The sequence below is a fragment of the Sinocyclocheilus anshuiensis genome, unplaced genomic scaffold (genome assembly GCF_001515605.1).
Source record: "Sinocyclocheilus anshuiensis isolate Anshui unplaced genomic scaffold, SAMN03320099.WGS_v1.1 scaffold154, whole genome shotgun sequence".
NCBI classification, from domain to species: domain Eukaryota; kingdom Metazoa; phylum Chordata; class Actinopteri; order Cypriniformes; family Cyprinidae; genus Sinocyclocheilus; species Sinocyclocheilus anshuiensis.
Window position 1 is genome coordinate 168668 of NW_015546101.1, and position 20215 is coordinate 188882.

Here is a 20215-nt window from a genome sequence, read left to right on the forward strand (position 1 = left end):
GATAAAAGCGTCTGCTAAATGACTAAATAAATAAATAAATAAACAAACACACACACATATAATGATATTTCTAATTATATAATTACACACAATTGTGACCTGTAATATTGTGTTTATATGTAAACAGTTAAGTTATTGTCAACAAATCGACTCATTTATGTTATGTAAAAAGTTTTCCAGTTTATTTGTATCTTTTCCACCAAATGAAAATAAAAAAAATCAAAAGAAGCCAACACGTCTAGTTTTTTTTACATATCATGAAATCTTATTTATGCAATGGAATAAAACAAATAATAAAAAAGGTAATTGTGAGTTTATATCTCAAAATTCAAACATTAAATTCAGACTTTGTCTCGCTATTGCAATTTTTGCTCTTTTTCCCTCTCAATTCAGATTTTACATCCAGCAATTGTGACTTTTTTTCCTCTGAATTCTAAGTTTACATCTTGCAATTCAGTTTTTTCCCCCTCAATTTTTTTATTTTATTTTATTTATTTTTTTATGCCACAGAGGTTAAAAGGTAATTGCAGCTGTTTCCTCTTTGAAAGTCGTTCTTTCAGTTTCTTTTTTTTCTCTTGAGTTTATATCTCACAGTTCAGACTTGTTATATATACATATATATATATATATACAGTATATATATATATATATATATATATATATATATAGTCAGAATTGTGAAATATGAACTCAGAATTGCAAAAGGAAAAAGTCAGAATTATGCTCAGAATTGTGAGGAAAAAAAAAAGTTGCTTTTGAATTTCTATTTTTTATTCCGTGGTAGAAATAAGCTTCCATAATGCACAGACTAAAAGTTGGTCTGGAACAGAGTATGTGACCGAAGAAATAAGAGAGAAACTGCACTCCTAGCCAGTCAAATTAGAGCACCGGAAACTTTCCCAATCTGTAATAACTTAATAGATTGCGAAAAGACCATATTTGCTTGTTTGTTAAATATTTGAATTTCAAATCTTTTACATTTTGTATTATATTGAAAAATAAAATGTAAAATTATTAAAAAAAATGTTTTTTGTAAAATGATTGAAAACAAAGTGATTAAAAAAGTTTCTGAAAAAAAAAAAATATAGATAGATATATCAAGATTTTTCTTTTTATTGAAATACAAAATAGGCTTATTAGGAACATCCAAACATGGCACCCATATTAGGAAGGCTCTTCACAATACTAAAATAGGCCTGCAGTAATACAACAAAACAAAAAATAAATTAAAAATTAGCAGAATGTGGGACATACCCAATACGTCTACAAACAAATCAACCAGCCTCCGAGCTTTAGCTATATTTCGGCTGCCACCAAACAGATGTTCCCAAGCCCTGCACCTTGTGTGACGTCAGCGCGATGAGAGGGGTTTGCCCCTCGCGCATTAGGAGGGAACTACAGGATGAGATGAGCTCGTGCTGGCTGTCACTGCCGCCGCCCAATAGACACTCGCGATCCGGAGCGCGAGCAGGACGACCTCCTCCCAATCAAGAGGCCGGAGTGTGCGCCTGTACCTGACCTCAATTCGGCTTGGATGCTTTAGCAACAATCGGCAGACTGAGCAAGCGAGAGAGGAGAGAGTGTGGGACAGAGACGGATATTTGGGATACAGCTGTCGCGCGTCCCGACTCTCGGTCTTGCAATGGGATGCACGTTAAGTGCAGAGGAGCGCGCGGCTCTGGACCGGAGCAAAGCGATCGAGAAAAACCTGAAGGAAGCCGGAATATGCGCCGCCAAAGATGTCAAATTACTGCTGCTGGGTAAGTCGTGAGGTCTCACTGGCCGCTTTTCAATGAGTGCATTGAATAAGGATGCTGCAGGTGTGTAAGTGTGTGTGCGTGTGACAGCACTGACACAGCCTATGTCTTCGCAGGCGGAGGGGAGTCGGGGAAGAGCACCATTGTCAAACAGATGAAGTAAGTGCGGGTTTTTAACATACTCAATGGTTTTGTGCCTTTTTTTTGCTCGGTTCAGCCATGTTTCTAAACGGTTAAAGGTTGGGAATTGCTTGTCTCGCGCTGTTCAGTGTGTGGTAGTGCTGAAACACAAGCGCACCCCAAGAGACAGCGCTGTGTGTGTGTGTGTGTGTGTGTGTGTGTGTTAGTAGCATGTGTGCAGTGCAGCTCGAGAGCGCGCGTGTAGCCTACTTCGTCGCTGTCTCTGCCGGCTTGGGCTTAAAAGTTCCTTAATGTTTCACGCTTTTGTCATGTGCATTTAATCTGGGTCCGGTATTTGTGTGTTGTGCCATGTTATGCGTTAAGGCCTTATGTTCATTTTGTCATCTGACTGTGTGCTTGAGAGAGAGAGAGAGAGAGAGAGAGAGAGAGTGTGCGCGCGGCATTAGAATCTTTCTCTGTATTAATCTTAATGGGTGGCTTTTAGTGCCTGATCCCTGCAGTCTCGTTTAGCGTTATCCGCCCATTAAACGGATTTACTGGGACTATGCCACCTAACCTTACATTTTCAGAACTACGGATGCACATACAACTATTTTAAACTTATATGGCAGTTTTTACCAATTGTGTTGTATTATTAAATATCATTTTGCAGATCAAACTCATTTTACTGCACCAGCATCACTGCGGTTTTTGTAATTCAAAGCACACATAACTATATCTCAGACCTAGGATATATTTTAAGGTTTTAAATACACTCTTACTAGTTACACTTTAACTTTTTTTATTACAGTTATACAGTTATTGCATAGTTACAGTTTAACTTGTGGTTTAAAATATTAAGACAACAACTTGGGCTATGCAACCTGTAGGAGTTCAAGACAGATTGTTGCATAATCTCTAATCATACTACAGGTGCATCTCAATAAATTAGAATGTCGTGGAAAAGTTCATTAATGTATATATATATTATTATTTTTCTTTTCTTTTTTTCAATAATGGCTATTCTCTGTTGTGTGTCTGCGTCAGGATTATCCATGAAGATGGGTTTTCTGGAGACGACATAAAGCAGTTTAAACCTGTGGTCTATAGCAACACCATTCAGAGTCTTGCCACCATCTTGCGAGCAATCGAAACTCTTGGTATAGAGTACACAGACAAGGACAGAACTGTATGTATATCACATGCACACATTCTTGTGAACTGATTTAAAGCTCCACAGAGATAATGAAGTACAAGTGGTGTGATTTGATTAAATATTCAGATGAAATGTTTTATTGATTTCTCCTGAAGCATATTATCTATATGTATTATATATTATTTTCCGTATTACTTTTGTTCAAACATCATAATATAATTGGTGTGATACAACAATACAAGGTGGCAGAAAACAACAGGGCAGTTTCCCTTCTGTTAATGTACCTGTATATGCGTGTTTTAATTTGCAGTGTTCTTTAATGTTTGCATTAGATTTTCCCGGTGATTGAACTCGCCTTTTATTACCCAAACCACACTTCTCAGAGGATGCACTGAGCTACAGTGACACCTAGTGTATGAATTAGAAAATATAATTGTGGTTGCCAATGCAATAAACATTTAGCAGGGTGTGCGCGGGTTCTTAACAAGTCTTAAATAACGTTTTCCTAATATAAGGCCTTAAAAAGCCTTAAATTCGGATTCGATGGGTCTTAAATATTTTTGGTCACATTACCGCTAAATTATCTTCAGTCTGACGGACCTAATGACTTTAATGACTTTACAATCATTGGACAGACCGAAGATGTTTTCTTCCCCGCGGTAAGTTACTGCGTCATCAGAGAGAATTGCAGTAAGTTAGCAGAATACAGAATACAAGCTCGCGCTGAGGCTCTCTGTTTGTCTCTTTGTGAGAGACTTCAGAACAAATGAGCGTAACAGCACACATAAACTCAGAAGAAACACACTGAGGGAAAAATTCTGAATGTTTAGTTTATTCATAACATGATATAGTTAAGTAACACCATGACAAGTGAGCTATTTTGCTCAATATTCTCACGACGCAAAAAAACATTCAAAACACCTAGAGTCTAGTGCGCGTGCGCATTTACAGTACGCTCTTTCACTGCATGATTCAGTCTATTAAAATACAGTCAGAATGATCACAAATTCAAGACATGGGGACAGAAAATAGTTAATCGATTTCACACGGAAGAGTGCCTTTTTTTTCTCCAAAAATTACCATAGGCCTATACAAATGTAATATTGATATTTTTTTATAACAGTTCAATAAACTAGAAGTTTTATTGAGAGACTTACGTTTTAGACACCATATTGCCTGTTTTTGCACTATTTCGCCAACAAAAAATAATTCCGAACAAAGCCACAGCGCTGTTTTGCGTCTCTGAGCAACATTCCTGAATGAATCAACCGTTTAAATGATTCGGTTCAGTCACAATGACTCACTTATTAACCGTGTCTTGCTGCCACCTACTGACGGTTTTAATTTCACATTTAAAGTATCTTTTCATTTTTTAAATTATTTCAAATATCAGTATTCAATGTTTTATGTTTAATATATCAAAACATTATTTATGCATTTGTAACTGCAGGTTAAATGCATTCATGTTCTGCATTAAACAGTGTGTAAATACTTCTAAATGCCACTTCAGGTGCAGCTTATGTCTGGATTGCAAAGATGAATTTTGTTTATACTGATTTCATTGGCTTCAGCAGCCCAAATGTCTTATTATTCTTATTCACTGATTAAATGTAAGAATTTGACTCAAAAGATAATGCACACTTATAGAAAAATGGCTTTATAAAGGTAAAATGCCCATAAAAGGTAAAAATCTATTTAAACTTATTGGAAAAGATTAATTTCTATCTGACCACCACACATAATATGAAGAATATGAAAAACTTTAGGAGTCAGCTGTCCACGGAAGTCCTTAAGATACCAGCATGATAACACACTCAATCAGTTGAATGAATGACTCAATATTCACTCATCAAGTGACTTACCGCCACTTACTGGTAGTTTAGTTGAGAAGTATGTTGAAAAGTATGCATTTTCCCCCTCAGCATTTCTTATTTGTATATTCATAAATGCATTTAAAACATTAATCTCATAACATTATTTATTGCAGTTGTAATTATTGTTATTTGCAGTGTAAATTATTTAATCTGACTGGTAGCAGCCCTATAGTGTATATTGAATTTATTGATAAATTGTAATAATTTGGTTAAAAATAGGCCTTTGTAAAGGTAAATAAAAATATGCAGATTTAAGTGTGTATAAGCTGATAGAACACTGATGAAAATATTGCTTCAGAATAAATTGTTTACTCCACCAAAAATCTCAGTGATGCAGTTATTTTGCAGGGATATTTTGTATGGAATATTGTCTGCTGACATAAAGGTTCACTGTATATCGTAGTAATAAATATAATTTATTACAGCAATGATATTTTGTTTTCTTTTTAATTGAAACACATTAAATATTACATGTATGTATGTAATAAAATGTGTATTTCCATTACAGGTTTAGGTCTTAAATTTCATATAAGGTGGTATTAAAAAGGTCTTAAAAAGTCTTAAATTTAACTTGTTCATGCCTGTAGAAACCCTGTTTAGTGGGTGTCATTCTACACTCATATGTATTTAACAGGATGTTTCTAACATTTTGCATGCGTTTATAGGCAGATGCTAAGATCGTATTTGATGTGGTTGGTCGTATGGAAGACACAGAGCCATTTTCAACAGAACTGCTGGCTGCCATGATGCGTCTGTGGACTGATGCTGGAACTCAGGCTTGCTTTAGCCGCTCACGAGAGTATCAGCTCAACGACTCCGCCCAATAGTGAGTCCCAATGTTATACACATAAGATGATGCAACAAGCATGTCACTGTCAGTTGCAATGTGCACGTTACACATATTATGTATTATAATACATATTTAAAAATCCACACGGGTGTTCTGTGTTTTAGTTACCTAGACAGTTTGCAGCGCGTTGGATCTCCAGATTACCTCCCCACTGAACAGGATATTCTCCGAACCCGAGTCAAAACTACTGGCATCGTTGAGACACATTTTTCCTTCAAGAACCTTAACTTTAGGTATCTACTGAATAGTTATGTTTCTCTTATGTGAGTTAAATGCAATATTTATTGGGAATTCAAAAAATGAGGATTTTTCCGTGCCTCCTAAAAGCATGTTATTATACCTTATCAAACTTATATCAAACTATATATCTGCATAATATAAGTAAATATATAAAGCTGAATCTGAACTGGGATCATCATTTAAATTATCAACATATATTGTCAAATCACCCAACCCTAAAACTGCTCAGTGTACATTTTAAGACATATTAGTATGACTTTATGTTAAGCTGCTTTGAAACTGTTCATTGTAAAAATCACAATACAAATCTGATTTGACTCATATATGATTTTTAAAATTAATTACATTTTAAAAAAAATATATTTTAGAAAATAGTAATTAAAAAAAATATTGGGAATATTTTGCTGAATGAAAAGGTACTTAGATGTTATATAGCAGAAATAAAAAAAGATCTGTATAATTGTCCTCAAAGTCTATTTGTAAGTAACTGACATAAGGAATTGGAAAATCATTTCTTTTAATTCACTTTATCAGCGTGTTAGACGTTGCAAATCTGATATCTTTCGTCGACCTATTTTGTTTCTTAACATGCATTGCATGTCTTGTGTATGTGCACACATGAATGTACATGGCTTCACATGTGTCCTGAAAGTGTGTGATGTTTCGTCCCCAGGCTGTTTGATGTGGGGGGACAGAGATCAGAGAGGAAAAAATGGATTCATTGCTTTGAGGATGTGACAGCCATTATCTTCTGTGTGGCAATGAGTGGATATGACCAAATGCTCCATGAAGACGAAACCACGGTAAACTACTACACCCAGACTTACACCTGATCATTTAGACAGCTTTTATACTCACATTATGACATTTAATGGTAAATTAGTTAAAAAAGCACTCATGTTTTTTTTCTATCTTTGCATTTTTCTCTAAAACAATCCTTTGACGGTCAACCTGAAGTTCATCTGAATCACCAAATATATTTGTGTGTGTGTGTGTATGTATTTATGTATGTATGTATGATTTTATATATATAATGGTATATATATATACACTGGGTACGGAAAGTATTCAGACCCCCTTACATTTTTCACTCTTTGTTATGTTGTATAAAAGTAATTTAATTTGTGTTATGTATAATTATATTATTTAAATTTCACACACACACACACACACACACACACATATTTATAAAAAATTTAACATATTTGTATATTCAAAATTAATATATATATAATTAATATAATATAATTGTCATAAAACAGAAGAATGCAACAAGATAATCCAAACAGCTTTATTGCAGGTTTTGACAGATACACGTGGATAGCAGGTGAGTGATTGGTCAACAGAGCAATGCTGAAATATTTCAGTGAATAACAGTCTTATCTTTGTAGGTTTGGACTGAGGTATTTCAGTGAATAACAGTCTTATCTTTGCAGGTTTGGATGAACATGTTGGTGAGCCGGATCCGGAGGTTGGATGCAGATGAATATCGGACACAAGAAGGTAAGTCCATGCAAGTAAGTGGTCGGGTAGCATTCAGGTAGGAACAACGAGACCAGACAACAGTGAACTGAGGTGAGCGGTTTATATAGTCTGTGCTGATTGGATGTGACAGGTGCATGTGATCAAAACTCCGGTGACTGTGAACGAGTGGATGGAGTGTAGGGGTCTGGTGCTGTGGGTGTTGTTGATTCTGTGACAGAACCCCCCCTCTAAGGGCAGCTCGACAATGATGGGGGTGGCCTCTGCCTCTCGGTGCTGGACAGTCGGTGTGATACGTGTGGAATTCAAGTAGCAGAGATGGGTCTAGTATGTCATCAAAGGGGCAACCCAAGATCTTTCCTCTGGGCCGAACCCCTCACAGTCTACGAAGTACTCTAGGTGACCACCCCGTCGTCGGGAGTCTAGGATGGTGTTGACTCTGTAGATATTCTCCTCTGAAGGATCCATTGGAGGAGGAGGAGGCACGTCACCAGCACCAGACCCTGGAGAGGAAGCAAGCAGAGGATTAGTATATGGTTTCAACAGGGATACATGAAAAGAAGGTGATATTCCGTAGTGAGGAGGAAGGTTTAGCCTGTATGTGAATTCATTGATCTGCCTCTGGATTGTGAATGGAATGACATAGTGGGGACTTAGCTTACGACAGGGCAGTCGAAGACAGATGTCCCTGGTTGAGAGCCAGACCTCCTGCCCTGGATGATACTAGGGTGTCACTGATCTTCTAGCGTCGGCCTGGCTCTTGTGTCTCTGAACTGCCCTCTGCATGTGGATGTGAGCTGAGTCCCAAACTCTCTCGCTCTCCTGGAACCAATGGTGGACAGCTGGAACATCAGAAGGCTCACCTGACCAGGGAAACAGGGGCAGTTGGTAGCCAAGTATGCACTAAAAGGGTGTTAATCCGGTGGTGGCTTGAAGCAGGGAGTTCTGTGCATACTCGGCCCATGGAAGGTAACAGCTCCAGCTGTCTTGTTGTTCATGACAATATGACCGCAGGTATCTCCCGATTTCTTGTATCTTTCTCTCATTCTGGCCGTTGGACTGCAGATGATATCCCGATGTTAAGCTGACGGTGACTCAGAGTAACTGGAAAAAGGCGTTCCACACTCGGGAGATGAATTGAGGTCCGCGGACGAAGACGATATCTTCGGGGATCCCAAAATGACAAAAGACTTGCTGGAAGAGGGTTTGGGTAGTCTTTTCAAAGCAATCAACTTGCACGCTTTGGAGAAACGGTCTACAATGAAGAGGACACGTGTGAGAATCCAAAGAAGGTAAGTCAGTGATGAAATTAACTCCAATGTGTGAACATGGCCTATAAGGTACAGGAAGGGAGACCAGCTTTCCCTCAGGTAGGTGGCGAGGGACCTTGGCACAGACTGAGCATCCTTGGATGAACCAGGAGATGTCCTGGGCCATATTGGGCCACCAGTACCGATTGCTGATGAGCGAGAGGGTTTGCTGTCTGCCTGGGTGTCCAGAGCCCGGTGATGTATCTGCTGAGTCCATGAGGGACAGACGGAGATGAGTTGGCACATAGATCTGTCCCTCAGGACCTCCCGGTGGAGCAGATTCAGATCGCATGGCTTCCACGATCTGGTCATCAATGGACCACTCAATCGGGCTGACAATGATGACTGCAGGGAGAATGGGTTTAGGAGTTGTTGTCTCTGACTCAGGGTGGTAGACACTGGACGGAGCGTCCACTTTCTGGTTCTTACTCCCTGGCCGGTAAGTCACAGTGAAATTGAATCTGGTGAAGAAGAGACCAACAAGCTTGACAGGTGTTTAATCTTTTGGCTTCCAGGAGATACTCAAGATTACGGTGGTCAGTGCTGACCTCAAAAGGATGTTTAGCTCCCTCCAGCCAAAGGCGCCACTCTTCTAAGACAAGTTTGATGGCCAGCATTTTGCGGTTACCGATGTCATAGTTGTGCTCTGCCGGGGACAGCTTCTTAGAGAAAAAGGCACATGGATGGAGTTTGGGATGCTCACCCTGCCGCTGAGACAATATGGCTCCTACCCCGGTGGTGGATCCATCAACTTTGACGACAAAGGGCGGTTCTGGATTGGGATGCACTAGGGTAGGAGAGGCACAGAATGCTTTCTTGAGCTGGTTGAAGGCATTGGATGCTTCAGAGTTCCAGGACAGAGACTTGGCCCCATGTTTCAGCAAGGATGTTAGAGGTGAGCAAATCTTACTGAAGTTGTTGATGAACCTCCTGTAGAAGTTTGCAAACCCCAAGAAGCGTTGTAGTTCCTTGATGGATATGGGTTGTGCCCAATTCTCAACTGCCTGTACCATCCTCTGATCCATGCGGATGCCGTGTTGGTCGATGACATAGCCAAGGTAATGGATAGTGTTACAGTGGAACATGCATTTCTCGAGCTTGAGGTACTGGTGGAATTATTGAAGTTTCTGGAGGACTTGCGTCACGTGTTGGCGATGTTTGGCCTGGTTCCAGGAATAGATGAGGATATCATCAATGTAAACAATGACGAAACAATGAAGGAATTCCCGGAACACCTCGTTCATAAATCCCTGGAAGACTGAGGGTGAGTTGGACAGTCTGTACGGCATAACGAGATATTCGTAGTGGCCTGCAGGTCCAACTTCGTGAAGATGCGAGCTCCCTGTAACTGCTCCAGTGCTGCTGGGACCAGAAGAAGAGGGTACCGGAACATAACCATCTGAGAGTTGAGAGCATGGTAGTCAATGCAGGGTTGCAAGCCTCCGTCCTTCTTTCCCACAAAGTAGAAACTTGAAGCGGCAGGGAAGTGGATGGACGGATGAATTCTTGCTTGAGAGCCTACTCGATATACTCCTCCATTGCCTTTTGTTCCGAGATGGACAACGGGTACATTGAACTTTACCACGTGGAAATGGCAGCAGATCGATCACACAGTCCCATGGCCAATGACTTTTTAGCATGTGGAAATGGCAGCAGATCGATCACACAGTCTCATGGCCGATGTGGTGGTAGTTTGGTTTTGACAGATACACATGGATAGCAGGTGAGTGATTGGTCAACAGACCAATGCTGAGGTATTTCAGTGAATAACAGTCTTATCTTTGCAGGTTTGGGTGAACTGGTGTTGGTGAGATGGGTTCGGAGGTTGAATGCAGATGAATATCGGACGCAAGAGGGTAAGTCCATGCAAGTAAGTGGTCGGGTAGCATTCAGGTAGGAACAACGAGACCAGACAACAGTGAACTGAGGTGAGCGGTTTATATAGTCTGTGCTGATGTGACAGGTGCAGGTGCAGAACTCTGGTGACTGTGAACGAGTGGGTGGAGTGTAGGGGTCTGGTCCTGTGGGTGTTGTTGACTCTGTGACAATAATATAATATACTGTAATATAATGAGAATTTTTTTTTTTTAAAGAGAGTTTAAACTCTCATGCTAATTATGCAGTCTGAAAAAATTCAAATGTGTTTGATTAAATTTTTTCTCTCTCTTCTCTGCAGAACCGTATGCATGAGTCTCTGACGCTCTTTGACTCTATATGTAACAATAAGTTCTTTGCTGACACATCCATCATCCTTTTCCTTAATAAGAAGGACCTTTTTGGAGAAAAGATTGTGAAATCTCCATTGAATATCTGCTTCCCAGAATACACAGGTACAAGAGCTATGCACACATGTATATAAGAAATTTACAGATATAAAAAAGGCTTGAAAACTCAGTCCATCATCTCTTCATCTTTCCTGCAGGCCCAAATACATTCGAAGCCGCGGCTGCATATATACAGAGTCAGTTTGAAAGTAAGAATCGCTCTCCTAATAAAGAGATCTACTGTCATCTAACCTGCGCTACAGACACAGGAAACATTCAAGTGGTCTTTGATGCTGTCACTGACATCATCATCGCCAATAACCTGCGTGGTTGTGGCCTCTACTGAGCTCCAACTCCACTTGCTGCCGTTTGAAATGGTAACAAGTGACTGAACTGACACCCCTGTGACTTTGGCCAAGGCACTCCCTTATTTCATTTCACTCTGTCAATTTTTGTCTTTTGTTTAGAATAGTTATCCCTTATTTTCCTTTGTAGTTTGTCAGTACATTGCTGGCGTAAATAACGTATGGGTGTGCATGTATAGTGTAAAAATTAGTGTTTGGCCGGGCATAGATGCTTTAAGCCTGAGTGCATGTGTGTGAGTGGAAGTCATAACGAGTGAGAGTGTTTGTCAGGTGACACAAAGGACACACAAAGGTTCTCTGCTGTGTAAGAGACTTCCAAATGCTGGCATGATCCACTAAAATGATCTCAGAAACCCAGAAGGATCAGTGACTCTTGCAGGCTAAATGACTAAGAGCAAGATATATGGTGAATCATTTAGAAGAGCTGAATGGCATTTCAGAAACTGAATGTTGTCCAGGGGCAGCTCTTTAAGCCAAAGTTCTTTGAGACCTGGGATCGCCCCTTTTTGGGTCACTCAACATGAGCACAAATAGTTAAAAATATTTTCAGTTGTTCATTTCTGTATAAATTATTCTCTAGTTTATTTATTTATATAACTATAAGCGCAGGGCTGTCCTTAGGGGGGTGCAACTGGTGCGGTTGCACCAGGCCCTGCGGCGAACGGACCGAGGGGGACCACCCCCCCGGAACGTGATTGCCAACAGACCGAGGGGGGCCCCGCTTCAGCTAAGGACGGCCCTGTATAAGCACATGTATTTACATATTTTGTATCGCCCTACACTTTGTGCACCCTATCAGTGTTGGGCTATGATGAATACAAACAAACTAGCTTACAGACTTTACATGGAGTACAGCGTAAATATTAACATAGTAATTCAGATTCATATATAACTGAATTACTGAATGAATGAGCTATTGCTTATTTTTAACTCACTCTCTTTAACTGATGACATAATGACGTGTGAGAGTGTGTACAGATGCGTGTGCGTGTGATGCATGCACACTCTTTATTCAACCATGACCTGTTACTTAACCCCGGTTTCTTTTCCTCTTTTTCTCTGCCGTGGATGGATTTTTTTGTTTGGTGCACTGAATGGCCTCTTTTCCTCCCTTGGGGTCAGAGGCCTCCTGCACACGACCGACCAATGAAATGTTTACATTAAAAAAGAAAACACTTTAGCACCAACTACTGGCTCACACTGCTGGGTTTAGTCTTCTGACCGACCAATGAAATGTTTACATTAAAAAAGAAAACACTTTAGCACCAACTACTGGCTGTGTACTGATTTGTCCCTCCTTTAACATGGTTAGTCTAGTTTAACTGCAGTTATCAAGAATTGGGCTGCGTATATAATTGCAGTAGTTACATAAATACATAAAATAAGATCAGTGTGAAAGATAAGAATTATATTATGCCTGGCTTTCCTTTTATTTTTATCTGATGCCCACATAATACTGAATGGGATCCCAAGTTCATCCATCAGCGCGCTCACACACTTCATATGACGTTCCCACGTACGTGATTGTGACGCACGAACGAGCGATTCCATTTATTTCTACCAGACAGATTTTTCCACGAAAGCATCATACATTTGTTGGAATTAGGGTGCCAAAATGGACCCGTGTGGCTGTTCTAAATGTAAGTATGTAAACCAAACATATGTAATCTAAGTAATTGTAGCAAGAAAATACGGTGACTCGCGCACGCTTCTTCAGAAAATGTAAAAGACCATCTGTCTGTTGTAGCTAAATCTTGTAACTGCGGGAAAAACTGCAAATGCACCAACTGCAAGTGCACACATAGCAAAAAAAGTGAGTCGAATAACGAACACTTTGGATTATTAAACATCACGTCACCCAGAATTCTACAGAATGAAATAATTTCCCCATTTTCGACCCGGTAGGTTGCGGCAGTTGTCCATCTGAATGCAGTAAGGGCACGAAGGACTGTGAGAGCGCGTGCAAGGACAAGGAGAAATCGTGCGACACACACTGCTGCAAATGAAAGTCTGTGATATGTGTTGTGACACTGCTCCATTAATAATAACAACAATAATAAAACAATTATTTCGTGTACTCCCGCATTTGTTGTGATTATTGATGAAATAAAGGATGTAGGCTACTTTGAGTTTTAATGTTATTTCTCATCCATACAGGATACATGTAAACTTTAAAATCTGTAATAGCTCACGTAGGCCTACACTAAATATACCACAAGATACAAAATAATAGAATGCCAAAACTGTAAGAACAGAGCAGCCTGTGGGGCTAAACTTAGCAATAAACACGTTGAAAATGCACAATAACATGTCTGTCAAAACGATCTCAAAGAAGATCATGTTGCTTCAGAAAATGTAAAAGACCATCTGTCTGTTGTAGCTAAATCTTGTAACTGCGGGAAAAACTGCAAATGCACCAACTGCAAGTGCACACATAGCAAAAAAAGTGAGTCGAATAACGAACACTTTGGATTATTAAACATCACGTCACCCAGAATTCTACAGAATGAAATAATTTCCCCATTTTCGACCCGGTAGGTTGCGGCAGTTGTCCATCTGAATGCAGTAAGGGCACGAAGGACTGTGAGAGCGCGTGCAAGGACAAGGAGAAATCGTGCGACACACACTGCTGCAAATGAAAGTCTGATATGTGTTGTGACACTGCTCCATTAATAATAACAATAATAATAAAACAATTATTTCGTGTACTCCCGCATTTGTTGTGATTATTGATGAAATAAAGGATGTAGGCTACTTTGAGTTTTAATGTTATTTCTCATCCATACAGGATACATGTAAACTTTAAAATCTGTAATAGCTCACGTAGGCCTACACTAAATACACCACAAGATACAACATAATAGAATGCCAAAACTGTAAGAACAGAGCAGCCTGTGGGGCTAAACTTAGCAATAAACACGTTGAAAATGCACAATAACATGTCTGTCAAAACGATCTCAAAGAAGATCATGTTGGGCTTGACTTAAGTTAATGCACAATTGCAGGCGCACACTTTCTATCTAGTCTTACTGAATTGACGATAAACTGTTTAAATTCTAAAATCTATTTATAGGTTGTGTTCTGTGTAAATTAGATTACATTTGGATGTAAATGGTCGGCATAAAAGTAGAAACACTGCTGCGTCCTGTGGATCATCGTTTTTCGTTGTCTCCAGATTTCTCTGCAGTTCGTGTACGTTGTTAAAAACGCGGAATATCATTTTATGCCATTCAACAGGCAAGCAATATAAGTCTATTATCCACCAAAATGCAAATTCGTCAAGCGACAATTCTTAAGCAAATGAGATTGAGGGAGACTTTAAGTTTGACCTGTCTCCTGGACACAAGGTGTTTTGCTTATGAACATTCAAAAATGTATACGGTGTGTGATTTCTGGGGGGGGGGTTCAAACTTATTGATGCCAAGAGCATTCATGATGACCCCATTCCTAAAATGTAAATGCAGTTTTGCATGTATACATTTGACACTGTGGTCTGGTTTCACAGACTAAGCCAGGATTAGACCATAGTTCTAGTAATTTTTTATGAACATACCTTAGAAAAAACATTACTGGTGTGCATTTTGACACAAAACAAGGACACTGACACATTTTAAGATCAATCAGTGCAAGTTTCTTTCAGTTGAAACAGCTCAGACTTACATTTTAGTCATAGACTAGGCTTATGAAACCAGGGGTGTGTGTATTAAGTATTAAGTGTGATATTAAGAAAGACAACCTGACAACATTTTTTTTCTTTAAGAACTTATTCAACTTTGGGTATATATAAAGTTATCACTTATTATTATTATTATTATCATCATTATTATTATTAAATCAAAATGTTTTGTTATATCACATTACCAAACTTATAAGTTATTTGACCTAACGAAAAAAATAGCTTCAAAATTTCAATAAAAATGAACAGAAATGGAGTGTTGGTTATAAAACAGCTCATTCTTAGGTAATAACGTTTTAAGTAAGATGCTGAACAATGATTACAAAAGCACAAACTACGGCATGAAATAATGTTTTAACATAAAAAAGTTGTAAACTAATAGGCCTATATTACTCAAAATATATGTATTAATAATACTGAGATCCTTTCCAATCAGAATTAAGAGCGTCACATTAGCCACGCCTCTGTAATGTGACGAGCCAATGATATTACCGCACACACTTGTCACGCAGAAAGGCCAGAAGAGACGCTGTCAAATGACTGACGTGTTTATATTTAATTTGTTTTACACGATCGCGAAGTATGTAGTGGACGTTTATATAGCTTGAGTATGTATGACATTTCTAGTCCGAAACCGCGAACCACAACAGTATTCTTCATGTTGTTATCATAGCAGCCATCAGGTCTCTGTCTGCGGAAGTAGTTTTGTGTTGTTCTCCCATGTCCGAGTTAAGAGAATGACTCAAATGTTTTTTCTAGAATGGACCGTGAATAGACAGGTATGAGGAACTCTTTTATCGCTCTTATAAATTATACCGTGCTGTCATAATAATGACCGCAGCAGTATAGTTGCCGGGGTCAGTGACCGAGCACATGACGGTCAGTATGTTTGGATTCGGGCGCCTCTCCGCCGAATGGAAAGTAGGAATCGCATCGGGAGTTGTTTTTTCTCTATGCTTATATCCAGAACATTAATCTCAGAGCGGGTTGACAAAAACACTCGTGCTTCGTTGTTTCGCGTTCAGTTTCTCCTTTTCATCAACTCCCTGCTGCTCCTCGGCTCTCTACATATGGAAACTCGTGGTGAGGCGGCTGTGCGGATCCAGAGGTGCACCTTCTGTCCCGCAGAGATGTTGGCGTCTTCTCGTCCTGCTGTTTCTTACTCTGGTGCACGGGAGCTACCTGTGCATGTTTTTCCTCGTGGACACTGAGCCACACTGGTTATCATTGCTGTGTTTCTCCTGTTTGGGCATTTATGTCATCCTACTATTCTTCCTGTTCGTTTTTGGCTGCCTTAAACGCCTCCGCAGGCTTCTCTCCCGCAAGCCGAGGAGAAGAGGATGCGGTCGCGAGCGGATCAGTCAGTCATATAGTGTTGGCAATGATAGTAACAGCAATACTGGCAGTGTATGGGTTATTAAATGCAGCCCAGCCTCCACGAGTAATTGAAGTGGAGATCCCAGTAGAGAAGCTCCCTGAGTCTTTGAACGGGCTCAGGTTGGTGCTTCTGTCCGACATACATCTGGGACCTACAGTGGGCCGCTCCAAACTGCAGCGCATTGTGTCATATGGTGAATGAGCTGAACCCAGGTAATTACAATTATACGATTATATGCTATCAGTATAATCTTTAAAATGTTAAAGGGATAGTCCACCCAAAAGTTAATTGTCCCATCATTTAATAACACTCATGTCATTCCAAACCAAACCTGTATGACTGCCTTTCTTTTGTTGAACCTAAAGATATTTTCAAGAATGTTAGTAACCAAACTGTATCCATTCCCATTGACATCCATTTATATATATATATATATATATATATATATATATATATATATATATATCTGTATATCTTCATGTTAAACAGAACAAAGTGAGTATTACAAGTTTGGAACTACATGCAAATGACGCCAGAATTTTCATTTTGATATTGAATTTTACTCCTGGTGTTTGTTGCTGTAGATGTGGTGGTGATTGTCGGTGACCTGACTGACTCTCGGGTGACTCGATTGAGGAGCGCTGCAGAACCACTGGGACAGATGAAGGCTCGACTGGGCTCCTATTTTGCTACAGGTCTGTCTTAGTTAGCTGTTTGACAAAAGGGTGTAAATAAACATTTTGTGCACATCTTCACATTCATTTTCGTGTGACTTTCAGGCAATCATGACTACTACACTGCTGATGTCGAAGGCTGGTTTGAGCTCTTGCGCTCAATGGGGATTCAGGCTCTTCACAACAGCCATGCAAAAGTGTTCCGTCCTGAACAAACTCAAGACTGGATTTGCCTTGCTGGCATTGATGACCTCGAGGCCCGCATGCTTCGGTCAGTCCACATTGATCTCATTGTCAGGCTCATTTGAATACATACAAATCTGATGCATATTGTGTGCCTTTACTGGGCTTATGTTCATGGTGTTACTTTGGTTAAAGATACCCAGGCCATGGCATGGATGTTGAGAAAGCTCTTAGTGGCTGCAGTGCAGAGAGCCCTATTATTCTTCTTGCACATCAGCCTCATGCTGCCAAACAGGCCCTCCAGCAACGACCAGACATCAGTCTGGTACTCTCAGGTCTGTAAATATCAATTAAATTATTGTGGTCTTTCAGATGCTTTGGTGTTTTGTAAAGGGAAAATTTAGGAGTATGCTGCTAAAGCTCAACTTCTGTCCTCTACTGAACTCAATTTTGCATTTGTGTAGGTCACACACATGCTGGTCAGCTGTTCCCCCTCACCATCCTGGCATTCCTGATGAATCCATTTTTCTGTGGACTCTACCGTGTCTCTGAACACACTATGGTCTACGTGACCCCTGGAACCAGTCATTATGGCATTCCGATGAGAATTGCAAGTCGTTCAGAAATTACAAACATTATATTGAAACGTGCTTGAGCCTCACACAGTGCAGTGCAGGGATCAAACACACAATCTCATCCATGTTCATTACCTCATTACCCTGCATGCTGTGACACAAACAGTTAACATGTATTACATAGTAATATATGCATAATTATGCGACATGTCAGTCAAATATATACTACAATTTGCACTATGATTTGCTTGAGCAATCTTGCAACAGGTCTGTTTTACTATACAGATGAGACACATTTAGCCAGGTTTTAGTTGTCATTTATTTTTTAAAGTGGTTTTGTAATTTGTTTGCCAAAATATACCAAAAAATCCAAGCACTTTAATATTTGAATATTCACATTCCAAAAGTGCCAGTTTTTTTTAATTAATTTGTATTCGTACTTTTACTCTTGCCCCCTTTTTTTAATTAGTTCATTACACAGTCAAAATGAATTGTCACATTTGTGTGTCAATCAGGGATTTATATACTTACTGCATACAAAACCAGCAACACTTGTGGAATGAAGAAATAAAAGAAAATATATTTGCAACTGCAGATAAGTTTATTTCATTTGTACTGCATTGTTGCACTTTTAAGTGTAGACAGTATGATAAGCAATGCACATAAACAATATATTCACTTTTAGTTTTATTTTCCTCAAAACACAACTTTAGGACCGCGGCCAGTAAAAGTCTAGTTCTCTGGTGGAGGAGCTTTTTTCTTCACAGCCCGCGTCAGAGCTTGCAGTAGCACCGGATAGAGTTTGTGACAGCCGTCCATGCAGCTTCTCACAGCATCGGCCAGTATGTCTTCCCGCATCTCTCCGTCCGCAGTAAGACCAGACACTTGATTCAGATTGGGAAGCAGAGCCACGGTGACACACCCCTGGTCCTCCCCGTAGCCCTCCTGCCAGCTCCCATATTCCCCCGAGAATGATGGGTCAACGAGACACGTGCTTCCATTCTGCCGCAGCGTACAACCCAACACCACATCAAACATTTCAATACCGCCATCCGCCAGGGCCATAGAAGCGCATGTCACCGCATGGGCCAGTATCGAGCCGTCATTCTCCAGAACCATGACATTAACCTCAATCTGAGAGCGCGGGTATCTGTGTAGGCAAACTCCTGGCTGCAAGCTCTCCAGTAGAGTCTGGGACAGATCTCTTTCCTCACTGCCTTGGATCCAGGCACCCCGTTTCATACATGAAAAAGGCGCGAGCCTGAAGTCGCAAACAAGGCGACCGGTTTTCATATCGCTTTCGTCCTTGCGTTCAGCTTCTCTCGGTCCGTACACCGAGCATATAATCTTGGTGTTCCCAGCCTCGAGGTACGCGGAGCCCTTTGCCTGGCTGATCAGCCCGCAGCGCGCAAACACTGGCCGCACGTCTCCATTCCCCCGGACGCCTTGCCTGCTGCTGGCCTCGGGAACTTTGCCTGGGGAAAGAAAGAGCAGTGGGGACTGCGACTCCTCCGGTCCACGGATACGTTTAGTATCAACGGGCATTTTTACTAAACCCACGTGATAATGAACAACTTCTCAGGAGCTAAACTGTTCAGCTCTTGTTCGAGAATCAAATGCGACAGGATACTGCTAGTTATGCTCTACCGCCATCTGTCGGATAGGCGTGACATGACGCACAGCGAGACTTCGAGGTATGGCAGTTTGGGATGTGAAGCCTACGTGTTTATTAATATAATAAAGTTATATTTTGGTACATATTATTCACATTTTTAAACACCATCCAAGAAAATGTTTATTCAGACTATCTGAATTTATATCTGTATGTCTGTGTATTTATAACTTACTCTGGAAGTAATTAGATTACATTTTAAAATACTCGGAATCAGACTACAGTTACTGTTTTACTGATAACACTGAGGAGAATGAGGAGTTACGTCACGAACTTTTCACTCCGCATTGCATTTCGGGAAGGCGCCGCCATATCAGCAGGATACGCTATCCGTTCCCATGGTTACTTCTCATTAATAATAAATGCTTATCTTTTGTTTTTGCCTTTAAGTTAAACAACCATTCATTCTTCATTGTATCGTTTGCAGGGAAGAGAAGCTATTTTATCGCACTGCATTATATATATACATACACACACATACACATACACATATATACATATACTGTATATATATATATATACACACACACACATACATATATTATACACACACACACACATACATACACACATACACACACACACACACAAAGAAAAACAAGTAGATAGAATAGAAAAAATAGAAAGCTAGTGTTTGTT

The 20215-nt window shown here is 40.0% G+C and overlaps 3 protein-coding genes and 1 pseudogene across 3 annotated transcripts; 3 read left to right on the forward strand and 1 right to left on the reverse strand.

Moving 5' to 3' along the window:
* The first annotated feature begins 1416 nt into the window (after positions 1 to 1416).
* LOC107700407 (guanine nucleotide-binding protein G(o) subunit alpha-like) lies at positions 1417 to 12046 on the forward strand. The gene is made up of 8 exons (XM_016502047.1): positions 1417 to 1760; positions 1874 to 1916; positions 2925 to 3066; positions 5573 to 5733; positions 5862 to 5990; positions 6671 to 6800; positions 10966 to 11119; positions 11212 to 12046. Exons 1-8 carry the CDS (start codon positions 1643 to 1645, stop codon positions 11397 to 11399), a joined length of 1065 nt encoding a protein of 354 aa, XP_016357533.1. The 5' UTR covers positions 1417 to 1642; the 3' UTR covers positions 11400 to 12046.
* A 578-nt stretch (positions 12047 to 12624) lies between these two features.
* LOC107700412 (metallothionein-like) lies at positions 12625 to 13532 on the forward strand. Its single transcript, XM_016502050.1, has 3 exons — positions 12625 to 13058; positions 13166 to 13231; positions 13324 to 13532. Exons 1-3 carry the CDS (start codon positions 13034 to 13036, stop codon positions 13422 to 13424), a joined length of 192 nt encoding a protein of 63 aa, XP_016357536.1. The 5' UTR covers positions 12625 to 13033; the 3' UTR covers positions 13425 to 13532.
* A 2046-nt stretch (positions 13533 to 15578) lies between these two features.
* On the forward strand, positions 15579 to 18278 carry LOC107700408 (transmembrane protein with metallophosphoesterase domain-like; annotated as a pseudogene).
* A 5-nt stretch (positions 18279 to 18283) lies between these two features.
* On the reverse strand, positions 18284 to 19575 carry LOC107700409 (exosome complex component MTR3-like). The gene has a single exon (XM_016502048.1). The coding sequence runs from the start codon at positions 19447 to 19449 to the stop codon at positions 18637 to 18639; it is 813 nt and encodes a 270-aa protein (XP_016357534.1). The 5' UTR covers positions 19450 to 19575; the 3' UTR covers positions 18284 to 18636.
* Positions 19576 to 20215: the final 640 nt, after the last annotated feature.

What these genes read in the sequence shown, in the direction of transcription:
- LOC107700407 (XM_016502047.1), top strand. Translation starts at nt 1,643, where the DNA reads ATGGGATGCACGTTAAGTGCAGAGGAGCGCGCGGCTCTGGACCGGAGC. An exon ending in CTCAACGACTCCGCCCAATA is followed by an intron (nt 5,734 to 5,861) that starts GTGAGTCCCAAT and finishes TCTGTGTTTTAG; the next exon opens with TTACCTAGACAGTTTGCAGC. An exon ending in TTCAAGAACCTTAACTTTAG is followed by an intron (nt 5,991 to 6,670) that starts GTATCTACTGAA and finishes TTTCGTCCCCAG; the next exon opens with GCTGTTTGATGTGGGGGGAC.
- LOC107700412 (XM_016502050.1), top strand. Translation starts at nt 13,034, where the DNA reads ATGGACCCGTGTGGCTGTTCTAAAT. An exon ending in CCCGTGTGGCTGTTCTAAAT is followed by an intron (nt 13,059 to 13,165) that starts GTAAGTATGTAA and finishes TGTCTGTTGTAG; the next exon opens with CTAAATCTTGTAACTGCGGG. An exon ending in GTGCACACATAGCAAAAAAA is followed by an intron (nt 13,232 to 13,323) that starts GTGAGTCGAATA and finishes TCGACCCGGTAG; the next exon opens with GTTGCGGCAGTTGTCCATCT.
- LOC107700409 (XM_016502048.1), bottom strand. Translation starts at nt 19,449, where the DNA reads ATGCCCGTTGATACTAAACGTATCCGTGGACCGGAGGAGTCGCAGTCC.